General features: G+C 45.7%; 1 protein-coding gene across 1 annotated transcript; it reads right to left on the minus strand.

Annotated features, from left to right (window-relative positions):
* PITPNB (phosphatidylinositol transfer protein beta) lies at positions 1-16,312 on the minus strand. Its single transcript, XM_053994198.1, has 11 exons — positions 16,224-16,312; positions 15,211-15,241; positions 14,216-14,361; positions 13,579-13,670; positions 13,443-13,450; positions 12,228-12,302; positions 11,008-11,091; positions 5,397-5,474; positions 4,810-4,920; positions 4,160-4,282; positions 1-241 (listed from the first exon to the last, which is right to left on the minus strand). The coding sequence occupies exons 1-11, from the start codon at positions 16,241-16,243 to the stop codon at positions 191-193; spliced, it is 819 nt and encodes a 272-aa protein (XP_053850173.1). The 5' UTR covers positions 16,244-16,312; the 3' UTR covers positions 1-190.
* Positions 16,313-16,901: the final 589 nt, after the last annotated feature.

A 16,901-nucleotide genomic window follows, 5' to 3' on the forward strand; every position in this document is an offset into this window, starting at 1 on the left:
TCAGTTGATTTTTTTTTATTTGCTTGGGGTATACATAATGAAAGCAGTTTCCTTGGAATCTTTGCTAGGACAGGTATAGCACCCAGAGACACTGTAACCACCCCTTCTGTCTGCATGTGTGTGTGTAGTTATATACAGAGTCATGCACCCACACACACAGCCAAGATCCGGCATCGGCGTCCGTCCGGCGTCACTCGTCATTGGCAGCACTCGTTCCTCTCACTTGGCCTTGGTTACGCAGCTGTGGAGAGAGGAAGTGCAATTTCTGCATTAGCAGCTTCTTCAGACACTGCTCCAAACACGCAGGGAGATTATCTCCAGGGAAAAGCAGGACAGGGCCTCAGAACACCACCGGGACTGAGTCACACCAAAGCAATGCCGGCTCCTGAGGGAATCTCAGTGGGAGCTGTCCTTGGCTAGGACCTGCCCCCAAGGGTGGGAGCAGCTCCCTTCACTGGGGAGCCCACCAGAGCAGTGGGATGTGGCACCCTTGGGCTGGGATGTTACAATAGTCCCTGTGAGGAACAGCAGCACCAAAGTGCTGGGCACAAGCACCAAGAGTCTCTAACTCCTGGAGAAGCTGCTCCTGCAGTAACAGCTCTGACACCGTTTAGTGTTCCTGGTGGAACTGGATTTCTAAGAACTGAACTTGTTTGGAAGGTGACGCTCCACAGCTTCCCTAAGTGACACGGACCGAGCCCACAGGTCACTTTGCTACTGCGTGTGCAGCAAAGCGATGCTGGCCTGGGTGACTGTGCCCAGAAGGGGCGGGCGCCAGGGCTCAGCGCCATCGCCACGACAGCAGCGCGTCCCACACCTCGGGTGCCTGCACTGGGCGAGCATCAGGCACCAGGGCCGGCGGCCAACGCTGCAGGAATTCTGCTCCCAGCCTTAGTGCCTGCATCAGTGCCCACCTGGTGTGTCCTGGGCACCGTGGGTCAGCCCCACCTGCTGATCACCGCAGCACTACCGAGCAGGAGCAAGGTAAGGCCCACATGGGTTATGCGGACATTAAGATGATTTCTGCTAGCAATTCCCATCCAAAAGAACATTAATCCCTCTTCTCCTTTTCCATCCAGCAGTTGACTTACACAGCTCGCTTTGCCTCAGAACCTACAGAGAACTCCTCTAGACGTCCGCAGCCAAAGTGCCTCGAACGGAACCCTTCTTACGCATCTGAAGTGAGATAAAACGTGAGCTCCACACACAGAACCTGCCGCGCCGTGTTAGTATGAGAGAAGGAATGACCTGCAGGGCCAGGATCTGCCTCTCCCTGGCCAGGGCCAGGACCAGCTCAAGGGGTTTGGCCATGGTATGGCATTTCTTTTTGGCAAGGAGACCTGGGAACTGGAGAGCAGCTCTAAACAATGCTGCTTGAATTTTTACCAAGTCCACGATGCTCCAGCATGGAATCACTGCTCAGGATACCCAGTGTGGCATCTCTACCCTCACACAGGCATGAGAGAGGTTGGTCACAGGGCTTTGGCTGGACCCGATGCTTTCCTACTCTGCACTGATGAGCTGATGCATGTTTCATGGAGCAGAGGTGCTTCTCATCTCCAGCAGCCAGAGACAGAATCCACCAAGTGAAACATAAACAGTGATAAAAAGATGGACTGGGATAGAGGAACTCTGGAAGAACACTGATGAGGATTCAGAGAGTAACAGAAAGTAACAAAAGCAGAGATCCTGACTATAAAAATCGACTGAAGATGAAGCACAGGAGCAACAAAAGAACTGGAATGTGCACAGAACCCAGAGAAAGATCAGCTCGGAGCAGAAGGAAGAAAAGGTGTTCATGAGAAGGGGAAGAGTACCAGGCACTGAGTGGGAAAGAACATGCACTGCCAGCCCTGCTTTGTGCCAGGTTTGGCTCTCAGCATCACAGAACTGCCTAGGGCTGCCCTGCCCATTCCTGACCACTGCAGGGACAGGGTCAGATCTGTGTCACACTGAGCACCTCATCCCTGAGCACTCACTTCCCAGAGGTCCTGGCCATAGAACACACTTTGTGGTGTGCTGGGGATGTAATGGCAGTTACTGGTGAGCACAATGGATGGAGTCGTTGAGTATGAAACAAGATGACAAATTATTTTGGATAAAACTAGCATTCATATTATTTGGCAGTGACATTTTTGCCCTTAGGTTGTCCAATAATGCACTGCACCATAAACCCATGGAAATTACATCATTTATAGGTGTCTGTAGATACCCCTCTTGCAATAATTGGAAAAACCCCAAAACAGTAGGTCCTTACTCCTCTCACATTTCACAACATCCACAGAAATCTGGGTTAGTGTAACATCATACATTTATCTTGTGAAAAAAAACCAAACCAAAACAACCCAACTTTTTCAACAATACACAAACTCCGAATTCCTGACACTAACATCTTACACAACAATCTATTTGCACAAAAAACAATTTGCCTTTGCAAAATGAGAAAATATTAAGTAAATATGTTTGATGTTTAAGAATGAGGATAAATGTTACACCCAGAGACATGTGAGCTGGGTTTGGCTTAAGGTAAGAACTAAAAGAGCAGCAAATATTTTGGAAAAAAAAATATTTAAAAGGAGCTACTTACCAGTGAGAAATGTGAAACAAAACATCCACAGTCCACAGAGACACAAAGGAACAATTTCACCATGCACACAGATGTGTCAGGTTCTGCTGCCTCTCTCCAGCACACCTCTGGTGTGCACTCCTCACTGCCACTACCCTTGCTCAGAGAAACTGGATAAAGTCTGTTTCAGTCCAAATTAAGAACTATGGATGTGCAAAAGGGACCCTTCTGGAAAATCAGTTTAGAGAGGACAGCTCTTATGCTTCCTCCTCCACAGACACCTGGGAACAGGCTCTAGGAACAGGATCAGGCATAAATTAGAATTCAAGAAGAAACCCCCTTGATTTGAGAAAACAACTGCCAAAAATACCCAATGCCCATGAGAGAGCACAAGATCTGCAAGAGAGAGTGAACACCAACCTTGTCCAAAGCACATTCTGGGGCTGCTGACCCAAACCCTCCAGCTTATGGGAAAAGAGCATTTGGTGCTACAGGACTGTGAAGAAACAATTTTCCAAACACAGGGAACATCCCTACACAACACAGGGTGTTCCACACTGCTTGGAAAGTCCCTGGAGAGCACAAGTGGGGAGGGAGGAGCTGCAGCTGCTTTGGTACCAAGAGCAAAGATGCACCAGGCACAGACCACAGAACGTGTGGCCCCTGTCCACAGCTGGTCTGGAGCCTCAGGCAACCAGGTTAGAGGTGTCTGGCATGGGTCAAACCATGCAAACAGCAAGTTGTAGCTGAAGACACACTGTGTGTTGGAAGAACCAAGACACTGGAACTGTCTGGGTAACCTGATTGGGTTTGAGGCATGAAGCAATTGTCAAAATGGGAAGGAAATACAACTGCAAATCCAAGAATGGCAAAAATGCCAGTGGGATTTACCATGGGAAAGGTTCATGCCAAAGGTTCATGTTCTGGAAAGACTCTAGAGAAGAAGGCTTCCTTCCCAGCCTGTGGTGGTCCTCTACCTCTGAATGGAGAGAGCAGTGACAGTGCCCTAAGCCTGAGCTTTCTCCCAAACATCAGCCCATGACATGTCAGGCCACATGGATTTGATCCTCACAACCACTAAAGCAGGAAAACTGACATGATCTCAGCTGATTTTACTGACTTTCTTTTTGGAAGCAAAACTTTGGTTTGGTGTGCTAATCAGAAGTGGAACAGGTGACACAAACTTGCTTGTAAACATGTTTGAAGAGAAAAAGCAATCAGATCTAGTGATGACCAGAAATGAAACAAAGCAAGACACGTGATGGAAAGGGACAGTGACAGGTTTGAGTTCCAACCAACAAGTGCCAAAAGGGCCCTGAGTGGGACTTCTGCAGTGGGTGTGGTGCCATAAGCACAGAGGCAGTCAGGGCAGACATCCTGCATTTAATGACACCAGAGGTACTTACCTTAAGACAGCACAGAATGCAGGAGCTTAAAGCCCATGGGGCTGCACTCAGGGGGCCACAGTGCTCATCAGCAATTGCCCAAACACACACACACACAGCCATGGACACCACACAACTTGCCTCAGTTTCTGCACAGATAAATCTGCAGGTAGAAGCACATCTGAGCCTTAAAAAAAAGCTTTCTTACCGCTTCCAGCTCCTTCTGGGTTTCATCCTCCATCCTCCTGATGTCCTCCATAGTCAGCTCAATCCACTTGTCAATCCAACAGAACAGCTGGCGGTGGAAGTTGGTAAATATCCTTTTTTCTTGCTTTAAGAAGATAAACAAGCATTAGATCACAGGTAGGACTTGCTAAAGGCTGATGAAGTCATAGTAGCTGCTCAGTTTGCAGAGTTAAAATCTTCAAGTGAGTGCTGCTTCACACTGCTACAGATTCAGCCACCTCACACCCCTGGGTCCAACTTAAATTCACCTCATTTCTCAAATGCTTTAACATGGAAAGAATGAACAAATTTCACTATCAAAAGAAGAGTTTCAAGAAAGTTCAGCCATTCACATTACTTGAGAATTATGAAGAATGTTGTTAAAATCTGTTCCAGATCCAAGGTGGAAGCAGCCAAACCAGAATAGCCACTTCCTGAAGACTTTGCTTTTTTCCCCCAGAGAATTGTTCTGGTACTGCCAGTGAAGCCCCACTTGCAGCAAACCAAGACACAAATGGTTTGACTGGCTGGGGAAAAGGACAGAAATTCCCTGGCTTTGAGCAATAGGAAACTGCACCATTGTTCCTGCTCAAATCCCACATCAACACAGCCCCAAAAGGCAGAAGTACTCACCTTTTGTATAAAATTTTCCACTTTGTTCTGCAGTCCCCACCACTTAAATTTGATGGTCACCAATTTGTAAGCACACATTTTGGGACACTCCTCATCAGTTGCTAACTCCTTCTGTTTGGGGATAATAGAAAAGAAGTTTTAATACTTTAAAAGTTTAATTATTAGAAATTATAATGCTAGTTAGTTCATTAGAATGATAAATAATATAGTTAATTTAAAGTAAATTAATAGCTGTTATGATAATAAAATATTATTCTAAGCATTATTACAGAAAAACAGTATTCTAATCAGGGGCTGTTCCTGACAGACTCCCTGAGATTCACTCCAGGGCACAGCAGTGGGCTGCTCAATTCCTGTGGGGATCTCTGGTGTGGCACACACAGCCCATTCCCTCCTGGGACAGATTCTGATGGCTGGCAGGGGGTACTGGCAAGCTCTGTGATGCTTTTGGGGTGTCACATGGGGGATGTGCTGGGCCACAGAGAATTTGTTCCTCAACTGGAGCTGAGCCAAGTTCTGAAGGAACCATGAACCTTGTTCTTCTGCTGATAAAGACTTCCTAAGGCTGTAACAACAGTTCCTAGTACCTTCCAGTTTGGCCCCAGAGGTCCTCTCTTTGTCTTAACTGACTGGAATAATGCAGGATCTTCATCAGCTTTGTAGTCCTGTAACATAAAACACTCTGAGAGTCAGAAAACACCAACAGATTCAATATCCTGCTGTGTTAAGCTTCTGCTGGAGCTGGATGGGTGCAGCACAGCTGCCAGGCTGGCTCCATCACACCTGCTCCCAACACAAGAGCTCTCCAGGGCTGCCCTGTGCTGTGCACACTGTGACATCTGCACTGTCCCACTGGGTCTGTGACCCCTGACAGGAGGAGAAGGCAATAATTCAGCAACCAGCATGCTACAGCTATTCAGGCTGCAACACATGGCCACTGCTGGGGAGGCAGAACAGGAGGGAAGGAGGGCAGAAGCAACTCCCTTCCACAACTCTGAGACCCCAGCCTGAGCCAGGGGCAGAGCCCACATGGTGCTGCCTCAGCATGGACAGCTCTGCTCACCCCCTGTGCATGGGGGGAAAGCCAATGGCTACAGAGCTGGAAGGGACAAATGCTTCCAACAGATGGGTTTACTGAATTTTACTGCTCAGGGGTATGAAAATGATTATTTGATAAAGATGCTGCCATGGAACTAGGAAAGGATTAAGAACTCTGGGCTCAGTGAAAGCAAGTAAGGTTTATATTGTGTATAAAAAACATTTATCCAAGATTACCATTGCATCCACAAAACCCAACTGTAACAATTTAAGTTGCTTCAAAACAGAACAAGTGCTTGGTAGGTGCTACAGAAAAGCCCAAGAAAGTTTAGCAGAGTTTAAGGTCTCATTTTGAAATAAAGTTTCAGTGAAGCCAAAATCTGCAGAACATGGAGTGAAAGAAACACCTCCAAGAGAAGCAGCTCCTGGCTGCTGAAGACCACATCAGTTTTCAGTTCCAGATTCTTCCATCAGCACAGAGGAACAAAGGCTACTTCTAGACTAAATTCTGAATCCACAGAGCAAGGCTACATGTATTAACTGTTAATGCTTTCACAGATATTCTGACATTTACAAAAACCTATTGCAAGCCAAATGGAGCTGAAAAATCCAGGAAGTCCTCTCAGAGGAATCTGATTTCACTTACAGAATATCAGCTGTTACACTTTCTTCTCCCCAGTTTTCTCTCATTGATCCCAGTTCTTTTAAGACACCTACCTACATTGCATATTAAAATAGGCTGAATATTTAAAATGGGCTTATTTATCTAGAAAACATTACTAGGTGTTCAGACAAACGTCCATACTGAGGACTCAAACATATACTTTAGGAATTGAGCAGATATTTCCTAGAAGCAGCCAAGTGAGTGAAGACATTTCAATCCCATTGCTAATCAGTGTTCTATGAACTTCCACAAACCAGGACTCCCCTCTAGTTCTCCCTCTAAGGTAAAACAACATTCTACTTTGAAGAAGCCACTCAACAGTCAGCCAACCTCAGCAGGGGCTGCCATGGTGCTCCACAAGCTTTCCCCTGCCTCAGAGCCTGAGGAACCAGCATTAGCACTGCACAGCAACACATAAACATTTAAAGGTTTGAATTATTATAACTGCAGAAAGACCACAAGCCATATTTGTCAACTGAATTTCAATGAAACCCACTTATTTATGATTTTACTGTAATAAAGTACATGTGCTTTCCACAGACATCACAAAGAGCAAATTCACAGCAGCACATGATATCCAGCCCTGAGTCCCTTCCTGCTGCACCGAGCACAGCCACTGGCTGTGCTTGGGACCAACTTCTCAACTCACACATTATTTCCAAATACTGTGGGAGAGGACAGCTGCAACCCACTGGAATCCTCAGGTTCTGCATTGTCCTGGAGGCTCAATGTGATACACTTTTTAAAAATTATTTTTTAACAATCCTTGAGTGGAAAAAGAGTAATCTTCATTACATTTAAATCACCTTTAAGGTATATGTATGCAAATACTACAGCAAAATGTTTTTATAGAAATACATTGAATGTTTTAAATTACTGATCATGACTGCCTTTTAAAAATTTCACTCAACCACTGGATAGAAGACATTGAAGTAAATCAAGATATAGCAATGGATAAACAATTTGGTCAATGTAACTAATTGCTGGCAGAACTGCTGCTGGTTTGGGGCAGCAACATGCCAAACAGAAACACAAGAATTCCACATCTTAGTGCCAGTTTTATAAATAAAACCAGGTACTGCATTGAGACAACCCTGAATTTATTTTCACTGTGTGAACATCCTGCCAAAGCAGAGCTCACTGTAGTGGTGTGAGGCATGAGGCATTTAAACTGAGCTACATGTGCAGCCTTGATCTGCCTGCTTTATGGAGTGGAATGATTTGTCTGGATACCCCAGGGACACTCAAGTCCAAGTTACCTGCCATCCTACCTCCCATTGCACAGGGACACTGGTAAAAAGCAACTGTGCTCTTGCACTGAGGACCATCATAAAAATAACCACAGCTGGAAACACTGGGGAAGAAAATGTTATCTATGAGTAAAATGTAGGAGTGAAAACAGAAATTCCAAGGAAAGAGATGAGTCACAGTAGAGTTTCATATACTAGAGACAGAAGCTTTGAAGCAAGACCTTTTAGAACTCAGTTAACCCAAATCCTATTAAGGACAGAAAAAACCCTTTATAGACTAAAGCCTAGATGGACAGGAGAGCATTGTAGGAACTCTTCTCTACACACAAATCCTACAAGCATGCAGGGAAGAAGACTGGACTAGAGCCAAAGTACAAATAAACAACAGTTCTTTGCAGAGTTTTAGGAAAATATCTGTGCAGCAAGAGCTTAACTCCTGACAACAACAAGTCCTTCTTAGGAAGAAAAACAGACAGCTGCTGGAGCAAATATTACAGCTCAACCCCCTGAAGCCCTCTGGAAAGCTAGACAGGCAAACATCAGGCTGCAGCAGTATAACAAGACAGAGGAGCAAAACCATTTAAAAAAATACACAAATACCACTTCACAGGCAGCTTCTGCTCAAATTCTCAGTATAATATGCATGAATGCAACCATCTATTATAAAGAATTATTTAGACAGATGTGAACTACATACAATAAAGTAGTATCACAACAAAGCCAGAACCTGGGCACTTCTTTACAATTCTCATTCTCAGTCTTTAGACCTGCTCAGAGTGGTAACAGTGCTCCTGAGAACTCATGGTTCACTATCAAATCGTATAAAAATTTAAAGTACATATACAGGAAAGAATTATTTCAAGAAAACTTTTAGAACCTAACATGAAAATTACACAGGTCTGATGCCTGATCTCCAAAACCCATGAAAATGGAATTGAACATGGAGTGGCATCACACTAACTAGGTAGGTGGACACAAATTCTGGCTTTCCAGTTCAATATCATATTGGTGTTTTAAGCAAGAGAATGTACATACTACTGGTGTTATCAAGCAAAAAATTCACATACAGATCCTGTGGAAGGTACCACCTACCAGAACTTCCCTCCAAAGTCATCCACAGCTCTGTGAGTGCTCATTCACAGCACACCAGAAGACCAAAATCAGGTTTATCCAAGTATGCCATACTCCCAACTCAGTGCATGATTCCCATATCTCATAACTGAAACAGTCACCACTGTACACTGCCCTGACAGGCACTCGTGTGTTTTAGGTAGCTTTAGCTAAATGGCTTTTAATAAAAAATGTCCTGCAATCACTCCCATCTCCTGAAGAGTCCTGCAGCTACAGCACAGCTATCAGGGGAACCATTGCCTGAGCTCACCTTTGAAAGAATGCCAAGGTTCAAAAGAGAAATGAAAGCAGCCTGGTTATCACGGACACACATCGTGGTGCCGTGCCCAGAGCCAGGAGTTAAAGGTCACTAGGAACAAGGCTGGAAGAGATGGATATTTATAAACAGGATGAAAAGAGGGGCATAAAACTAAAAGCACATCATATTTGTAACACAGATAGGCTGTCCCATGGGATGTGTCACTGCATGATGAATCCAAGTTCCAGCACTAATAACATGGAGCTGTTTAGCTGCCTATTGTGATAAATTAAGTCTGAAATGGGAGAGCTCTACCTATCAAGCTCTGTAACCTGAGAATCTTTTAACACTTCCTTACAGACTACAAAAGAGCAAGTCCTATATTACCATACATTTCCTCAAACTGTAGAAAAACGGACAGCACACAGAAATCCAAACTCTTAAGGCATATGAAATCTGACTGATTTGTACAAAACTGTAATTTAGAACTTTCTTTCAAGTAATAAAGACCCACTGACCTAAACAAGACATTTCATGTCTTCATTGTACAAAAATAGCTATAAACCTGATTTCAATTTGTTTCCACTACACTCTCCTTTTCTACAAATTATTTCCAAAACCACAGCCTCCTCTGATGTTCATCAAGTGCTCATTTTTGCTTACACTTTAAAAAGTCTTTCTCTCCTGGGCAGTCACTTTAATATACAAACAACATAAAGTGACACAGACTGCATGCTGGAGATGATTAAGAGAAGGCAGGCTTAAATGTGTATCTAAAGAAAGTCACAGCTGTCACACAAATTATTTCTATACATACTTAAATAAGCACGAGTCAGCATATTAATCTTGGCAATTTTGTTATGATGTAGCTGAACTTCCAAGAAAAAAAAAAAATTGAAGTTCCATTACCTAAACTTGATAAAGATATCAGCACAAATAGAAAGTGTCTCTCCTGAAGTCCTAAGAAGTAAAGAGAGAGAAGACAAAGGCCAGAAACTTTGGACTTTTATAACAGAAAAGGCTCCAAGTGTGGGTCCCAGAGGATTCCTGATGTCTAATCCCAGAAGGGGAAAACAAGTAAACAGCAAGGTGCCAGTCTGCAGGTAACTCAGAGTTACCAGTGTCTGCTAAGAGTTTAATCACAAAGCCAGGCTTTGGTTAATGAAGTCAGGACTCAGCAAAACAGAGTTTCTGGGAGATGAAATGGAAATAAAAAAATTCAATCACATGGTGAAAATTAATCTCAAGTATTCCTACACAAAAATGGACTATACTGTGAGCTTGAATCTACAAATATCCTCTAAAATATTTCCTAAAAATGGAAATGGTGTTAGAAGTTTATAAAAGGGAACAGAAATGTAGAAACATCACAAGAGACTTAAGACTGGATGAGACCACTCTGCACTCAGTTTTGATACTCTGTAGGTCAAATGTACAAAAGAAAAAAGAGGATTATGTACTGAAAATAGTTCCAAAGACTTCCTGCAATGTAGGATATCCAAGTATCCACTTTCAGAAAATAACAGTTAAACATTACAAAGAGCATCTCCTTCCACAAAACCAAGACAATCACATTTATTGTGCAAACAGTCTCCATATTAGTGCCTACCATTTCCCTACTGTCCGAAAAATATTACACGTCCAACAGTCCAGCTGTGGCAATTTAACAAACCAGGCAGCAGCCCCAGCAGATCCAGATGTGCAGAAAGAATCAGCAGTAAAACCAAAAAAGGAAGGCAGGCACAAAAATGAATGGTTCTGTTAAAGCCACTTCTCATGTCTCTGTTGGGTGAAATCCACACCATTTTAGCTTATTCACTAAAAACACACAGCACAAGTGGAATCATCCCATTCCTGAGAGCAGAACATTTACTTACTCCTGGTTCTACTTGAGTTCTATCTGCAATGTCAATATGGACAACCTCAACACTCTTCCATGTGTTTGGATCTAAATTGTGAACCTGCAAAAAACAAAAAAAAAAAGAAGGAATTATTCCCATGCTGGGAATCACACAGTGATGCACCTTGTGCAGTATGTGTGTGTGCCAGGGAGTTTTTCAGGATGCTGTAAAGGCAGCATTCTCCAAACCTACCCTTTCTTAGTCTGCTTTTCTCAAAGGGAATGATCTCCACCAATTACAGTTTAATTCACTCACTAATCAGTTTTAAACCAGCACAAAGCCTTCACTTCTTGTGCATTCAGGAAACCTGGATTTAAGATTAAGCTGTATTCATCTGTCACATTTGTTAGCACTAATGAAATCAAGCTCTAATTAGAACCATTACCCATTCCATAATCTGCATGAACTTTTTGAGCTAGAGAAAAGGTGTAAAAATTCCAAGTGCAAACATGCAGATTTCAATGACCTAACGGATCTCAGAGGTTCCTAAATCATAGGACTGCCTTGAAGGTGGACCAGGTGTAGTCTGAGCATGTGTAAAGGTCTGAGGATGGAATCAGCTCCACACCTGTGGTCTGTCCAGCACACCTAAACTCAGTTACAGCCAGTGGAGCTGTCCAAGAACAATCCCCCTTCTGAGCAGCACACCCAGAGTTACAGCTCACCCAAGCACTGGAAACAGACTGACAACTACTCCTCTCTGGATGGTTTATAAATGTTTGTCACTACAGATCAAAAGTTTCCTTAAGTGACACATGAACCAAATTGATTGCTTGGGGAGAAAACAAGAACATCACCAGCTGGGACAATTCACAGAGGCAGCCTCAATATTTAACTACAGTGTTCACAGATCAACTCCAGTGGTCTTGTGAAACCTGTTTCCAAATAAACTTGTCAGCCTAACTTGTCAGCATGTCTACAGTAAAAAAACCATGAAATTAAAAAAAGGACCTGCTGAAAAGCTATTTAAGTATTTGCATGAGAATCAAGCAGCTGTATTGACCTCTAAACATAAAAACCAAACCCCTTCTCCTGATCTCCTTAGATGAGACAGCTTGACTACATTGCAAGGACCTGAAAAATGCTTTTCTTGCTTTACTCACTGGTCAGGCATTGACTTTATGCAGTAATTATCCACCATCACCAAGTATAAAATACTTTATCTGTACTAATTGTACGATTGCACCCCAACTCACGTTCTCTGTTGTTCCCAAATCTGGTTTATGCCAGGTCTCAATTTTTATGAAGAAGTCATCTTTCATGTATTCATTCTGTAAGAATTAAAAGCAAAAAGCATAAGTCTGATTACATCTCTCTGCTCTAAGTTTAGATAAATGGTATTTACATACATGCTACTGTCAATCCCTGACTAGCAATACAATATATTGAAATTACCAGAGAAACAGCCCCCTTACCTACACACAGAAATAGGGACATGATAATCTTAAGCCAGAGCAGTGAATACTAAATTAAAACCAGTCATGTTTAAGAAATCCAGCTTTACCTGTGCACACCAGTAGAAATAACCCTGCCATTTGCTGTCCTGCTTCCTCAACCCTGAAGTTCTTTACCTCAACGTTCAAGTAATTTTCAAATTATTAATCCTGCAATTAGATGTTACTGTACAGCACAATTACAATCATACAGCTGGATCATGATGGTCCAGCTGCCACCAAATTGTACATCTAAAGACAATGACAGAGCCCTGCTGATTCCAGAAGTCAGAGGGCACACACCTGTGTGAACAGGTACCACGATGAGTCAAGCTCAACAGCTCAAACTCACTTGTGTCACATCCACATGGTAACAATCTAAACCATGTTTGCAAGTGAGCAGATAAAGCAGTTTAACATTTAACTAGTAAGTTTTCAGTAAATAGATCACCAAAACATGTAAAACAGCACTAAAATCTTAATGATGTGCCTCCCATGCATCTTATAAAAACAAACCCAAATCCTGAGCTGTGCTGATCCATTTAGATTCCCAGTTACCCCATTTTAACTGGGGCAGGAATTCATTTTACAGCAATGGCATTTCAGACAGGCAGGGACTGATTCCATTTCACTGCTCTTCCTGCATTCAGGAGTGTAGAAGCCTCTGATATGTCACTTTTCCCCTCCCACTTTTTTTAGCATTATGTCTTACAAGGACAGACATTATGCATCTGTAATGGCAATTAAAGGCATAAAAGAAGACACAGAAAATGAAATAATTCCTCCAACAAATTACAGTTCTAATTACAGCCACGTGCAGACAAATAAAATAAAGGGAGTTACTTTGTTATACTCTACACCAGGAGTCCTAGCAAGGCACATCTGACAGGCTGGAGCCAGACAATTGTGCTGGAGTAACAGACAAACTATATCTCAAAAAAACCCCAATATATGATTGGTAGGGTTTCAAATACTCACTGTCACAACTGGTGTCGTTGGAAAACACGTGCAATGAAAAGGAAAAGAAAACACAGAGCATTATTAGATACAATTGTTTCTGAAAGGTCCCACATATAAAAACACCAAGAGAAGAACACACGTGGGGGAGACTCACTCGTTCTACAGTAGGGATATGCATTCCAGGCCTTCTCGTGGAACACCAGGGAGCCTTCTGGAGCAATCATCCTTACAAACCCAGGAACTTTACTGGGAAAACAAACATGGACAATGTGTTTAAAATCCTGCCAGCTGAAATTCCTCATTGCTTCCTTCCACTGCAGTAAGAAAGGCACATTCTACCCAAGCATTTGAGGGGTTATGCTGCGTGTTGTCACCTGCACTGAAATACACAGGAACTTCAAAAACCTTCCTGATCATGACATGGTTAAGAAAAAATGGGAAAGGTAATGATAAGGTAATTGAGAGTGAGCTGTGTGATCATGAGGAATGAGCAGCAAAGACACCTGCTGAGGAAGAGCACTGCACAGAGCCCTCACCTCCAGCTCCCTGGCAAGCAGCTCCTGACCTGCAGCAGGAGCTTTATGTCCCACTCATCTCTGACTCCTGTCTAGAGCAAGCAAACACAATTCTTTCTTGTCCCAGACAAGTATCCCACCTATTTCAAATCCACTGTATTTCACACTTCCCCACTCACCAGAGCACTCATGCACAATTCAGCAAATTAAACCTCACCTTTCAACATTTCTTGCTCAATACTAAGGGACTACAATATGCATCAAGGCTTTTCTCACCTCTTTAAATGGTAGATTTTGTGAGTATATTGTCCCTTCTCGCCATCCTGTTCATAAGGCTCGTTTTTTAAGACCTGAATTCCTTCCCCACCTCCTGTTTCGTTTTTGCTAGCTTCTGCCACAGAATAAAGTTGCCCAACTTGGTACTGCAAAGGGAAGAGAAGTCAAATGTTAGCACCAAAGTTGGCCAAAAACTTTTAACACGTTAAAAACAATTAGCTGTTTCCTCTGACAATTCAGTAGTACAAAAAAGACTATCAGCAAAGTAAAATACACCATAGAAAAGATATTTAGTGCACTCTGACAACTTTATGGCAACATGTATCTGCAGCTCACAAACACCAGGTCTGCACCCCAGCTGGTCCACAGCAACCCAACACTTTGGTGCACAGCATAACTTCAGTTTTCCTATCCAAAGAGCTAAGTGTATTTGCTGTTCTTCGTTGCAGCAAGAAATATCAATTTTGAGTTTACAGATTTTGGAGTGACTGATTTCCAGCTCTGAGCCTTCCCAATTCACACTTTCAATCAACTAAATGCTGCCCTTACACGAGCCAGGAATTTCACACTACAGAACAAGTGTGCTGTTTCCCTCAGAAGCACATTCAACACCCTGTCATGACAGACAGCCTATCATGACTCATTTAAGTGCACTTCGGTGCCATTTGAATTGCTGGCTTCAGATCTGGGAAGACAATTCCTTCACCTGTGGCTTCAGGAAAAGGCCTGGAGTCCCTCAGTGCTGGATCAGCAGCAAAGTGCTGCCCCAGGGTACAAATGTACTGGTGGCAGGGCAAGGCTCACAACACCTCAAGGCTTGGTGCTGCATTTGCTTCCTTGGGAATTCCTTGCTGAGAACAGGGCTCACACCTGTGTCACTCACCTCTGTCAGTGCAGCCACAGCACAGGGAATATTTGGACTCAGGCTGGCCACATTTCTGACACAAAATCCCCTCCCACCCCTCAGTTTGAATAAAGGGAGGATCAGGACATACCTCTTGCACTGAGCAAGGTAAAACCACTCGGCTGAAAGAGGAAAAGAGAAAACTCAGTAAAATGAATCATCAGACTTCACCTGCAGATAACAGATACAATAACACACATGCTGAAGAAAGAAGTGTCCAAAGGAGCCAATTCAAGTTTTCTCTTCAGAAATCTCTGTGACAGGGAGGCTTTGGATATAACCCAACAAACCCAAGTTCAATGCCAGATACGTTACAAAAGGAAACACAAGGGATGGAAGATGTTAGAAGCCACTGAAAAGAGCCAGGAAATCTGGGATCTACTGCCAGCTCTGTCAAAATAACTTCGTGTTATGCTAAATTTGTTTATAAACTTTTCAACCTACACGTTACCTTTACTACCACTGAGGCTACAGTCACTTTGACTGCAATTATTTCACAAGACTTTGAAATAATCACCAGCCAAAAGGTGGGACAGAGAAACAAACCAGCCTGTGCTTTGCTGGCAGGAGCCCCCACGGGAAAGATCGACCCAGTGCCGCGGAGCTCCCGGCGCCACCGGAACAGGGAGCGGGGAGCAGGGAAGGGCCGTGGCCCCGCTCCGGGGCTGCCGCCGCTGCTTTCTGAGGAAAACCGGGAGAAGGCAGCCGCGGCCCCGCCGCCTCCCCAGGCCCGGGCCGCGGCACGGAGCTCGCGGAGCAGCCGCTGCGCGGCCGCGGCTCCCGCTGCGGGCAGGGACCGCCGGCACCGCTCGGGCCGCGGCCCCGCCGTGCCGAACGGCCTTTCCCGTGACGGCGGCAGCGGCGCACGGAGGAGCGGAGCGGCGCCGCGCCCCGGAGGAAGCGGCGACCCCGGGGCCACACGGCAGGAGCGGCTCGGGCGGGCCCCGGCGGCGGCGGGCGCGGCCGGGGCAGACCCGTCGGGGCGCGGCGCGGGCGGGGCGGCGGCGGGCGCTGCAGCGGTGCCGGCTCGCCGCGGTGCCGGCCCGGCCCCGGCTCCGGCTCCCCCCGCCCCGGCCCCGGCGCTGCCCCGCCGCCCCCACTCACAACTCCTTGATCAGCACCATCTTCCCGCCGCTCCGCGCACGCGCCGCTCCCCTGCCAGGCCCCGCCCCCGCCCGCGCGGCCAATCCCGCTCGCGCCTCGCCCGGAGGCGCGCACGCGCCGGCCGCCGCCAATCCGAGGGCGCGCAGCCCCCCGCGAGCTCACACCTCACCCGTCGGCAGCCAATCAGAACGAGCCGGGCCGGCTCCGGTGCGCGTTGCTGACGGGGGTGGCGTCATCGCCGGGCGCCGGTGCGGGGCGTGAGGGGCCCGGCCCGGCACGGCGGGGACGCAGAGCAGTGCGGGGATGGGGCGCGGTGCGGCGCTTCCCGGTACCGAGCGCGACCCTGCAGGGCAGCGGGACGGCCCCTCCGCACTGCCTGGCGGGCGGGGACGGGCCGGTGCCGGACAGCCCGGTTGCCCGCTCCGCGGTGTCGGGCCCTCACGATGCCGTTACCGAATGGGGTCACCCGCAGCGCCCTCGCAGCGTGCGGGAAGCGAGGAGCTGCAGTGTTGGTGAATTTCGGGGAGCCCGGTTCCGCTGTCACACCGAGCACCGGGTGCGGCTCCGCTGCCCTGGCGCTGTGCCGCTGTCAGACGGGGGGAATAAGCTAAAATCCCCTTTTACAACCTGTGTCAAGCAAAATCCTTCACCCGCGGATCCCACTTAGCCCTGGGCTGC

Source organism: Vidua macroura, chromosome 18 (assembly GCF_024509145.1).
Source record: "Vidua macroura isolate BioBank_ID:100142 chromosome 18, ASM2450914v1, whole genome shotgun sequence".
In the NCBI taxonomy this organism is placed as follows: Eukaryota; Metazoa; Chordata; class Aves; order Passeriformes; family Viduidae; genus Vidua; species Vidua macroura.

Excerpts from the sequence above, each read along its gene's own strand:
- PITPNB (XM_053994198.1), bottom strand. The coding sequence starts at position 16,243 with ATGGTGCTGATCAAGGAGTT. Across the intron at positions 4,921-5,396 it reads CTCTGGGGCCAAACTGGAAG|AAGGAGTTAGCAACTGATGA; the intron begins GTACTAGGAACT and ends ATCCCCAAACAG. Across the intron at positions 4,283-4,809 it reads TGGAAAATTTTATACAAAAG|CAAGAAAAAAGGATATTTAC; the intron begins GTGAGTACTTCT and ends ATCTTCTTAAAG.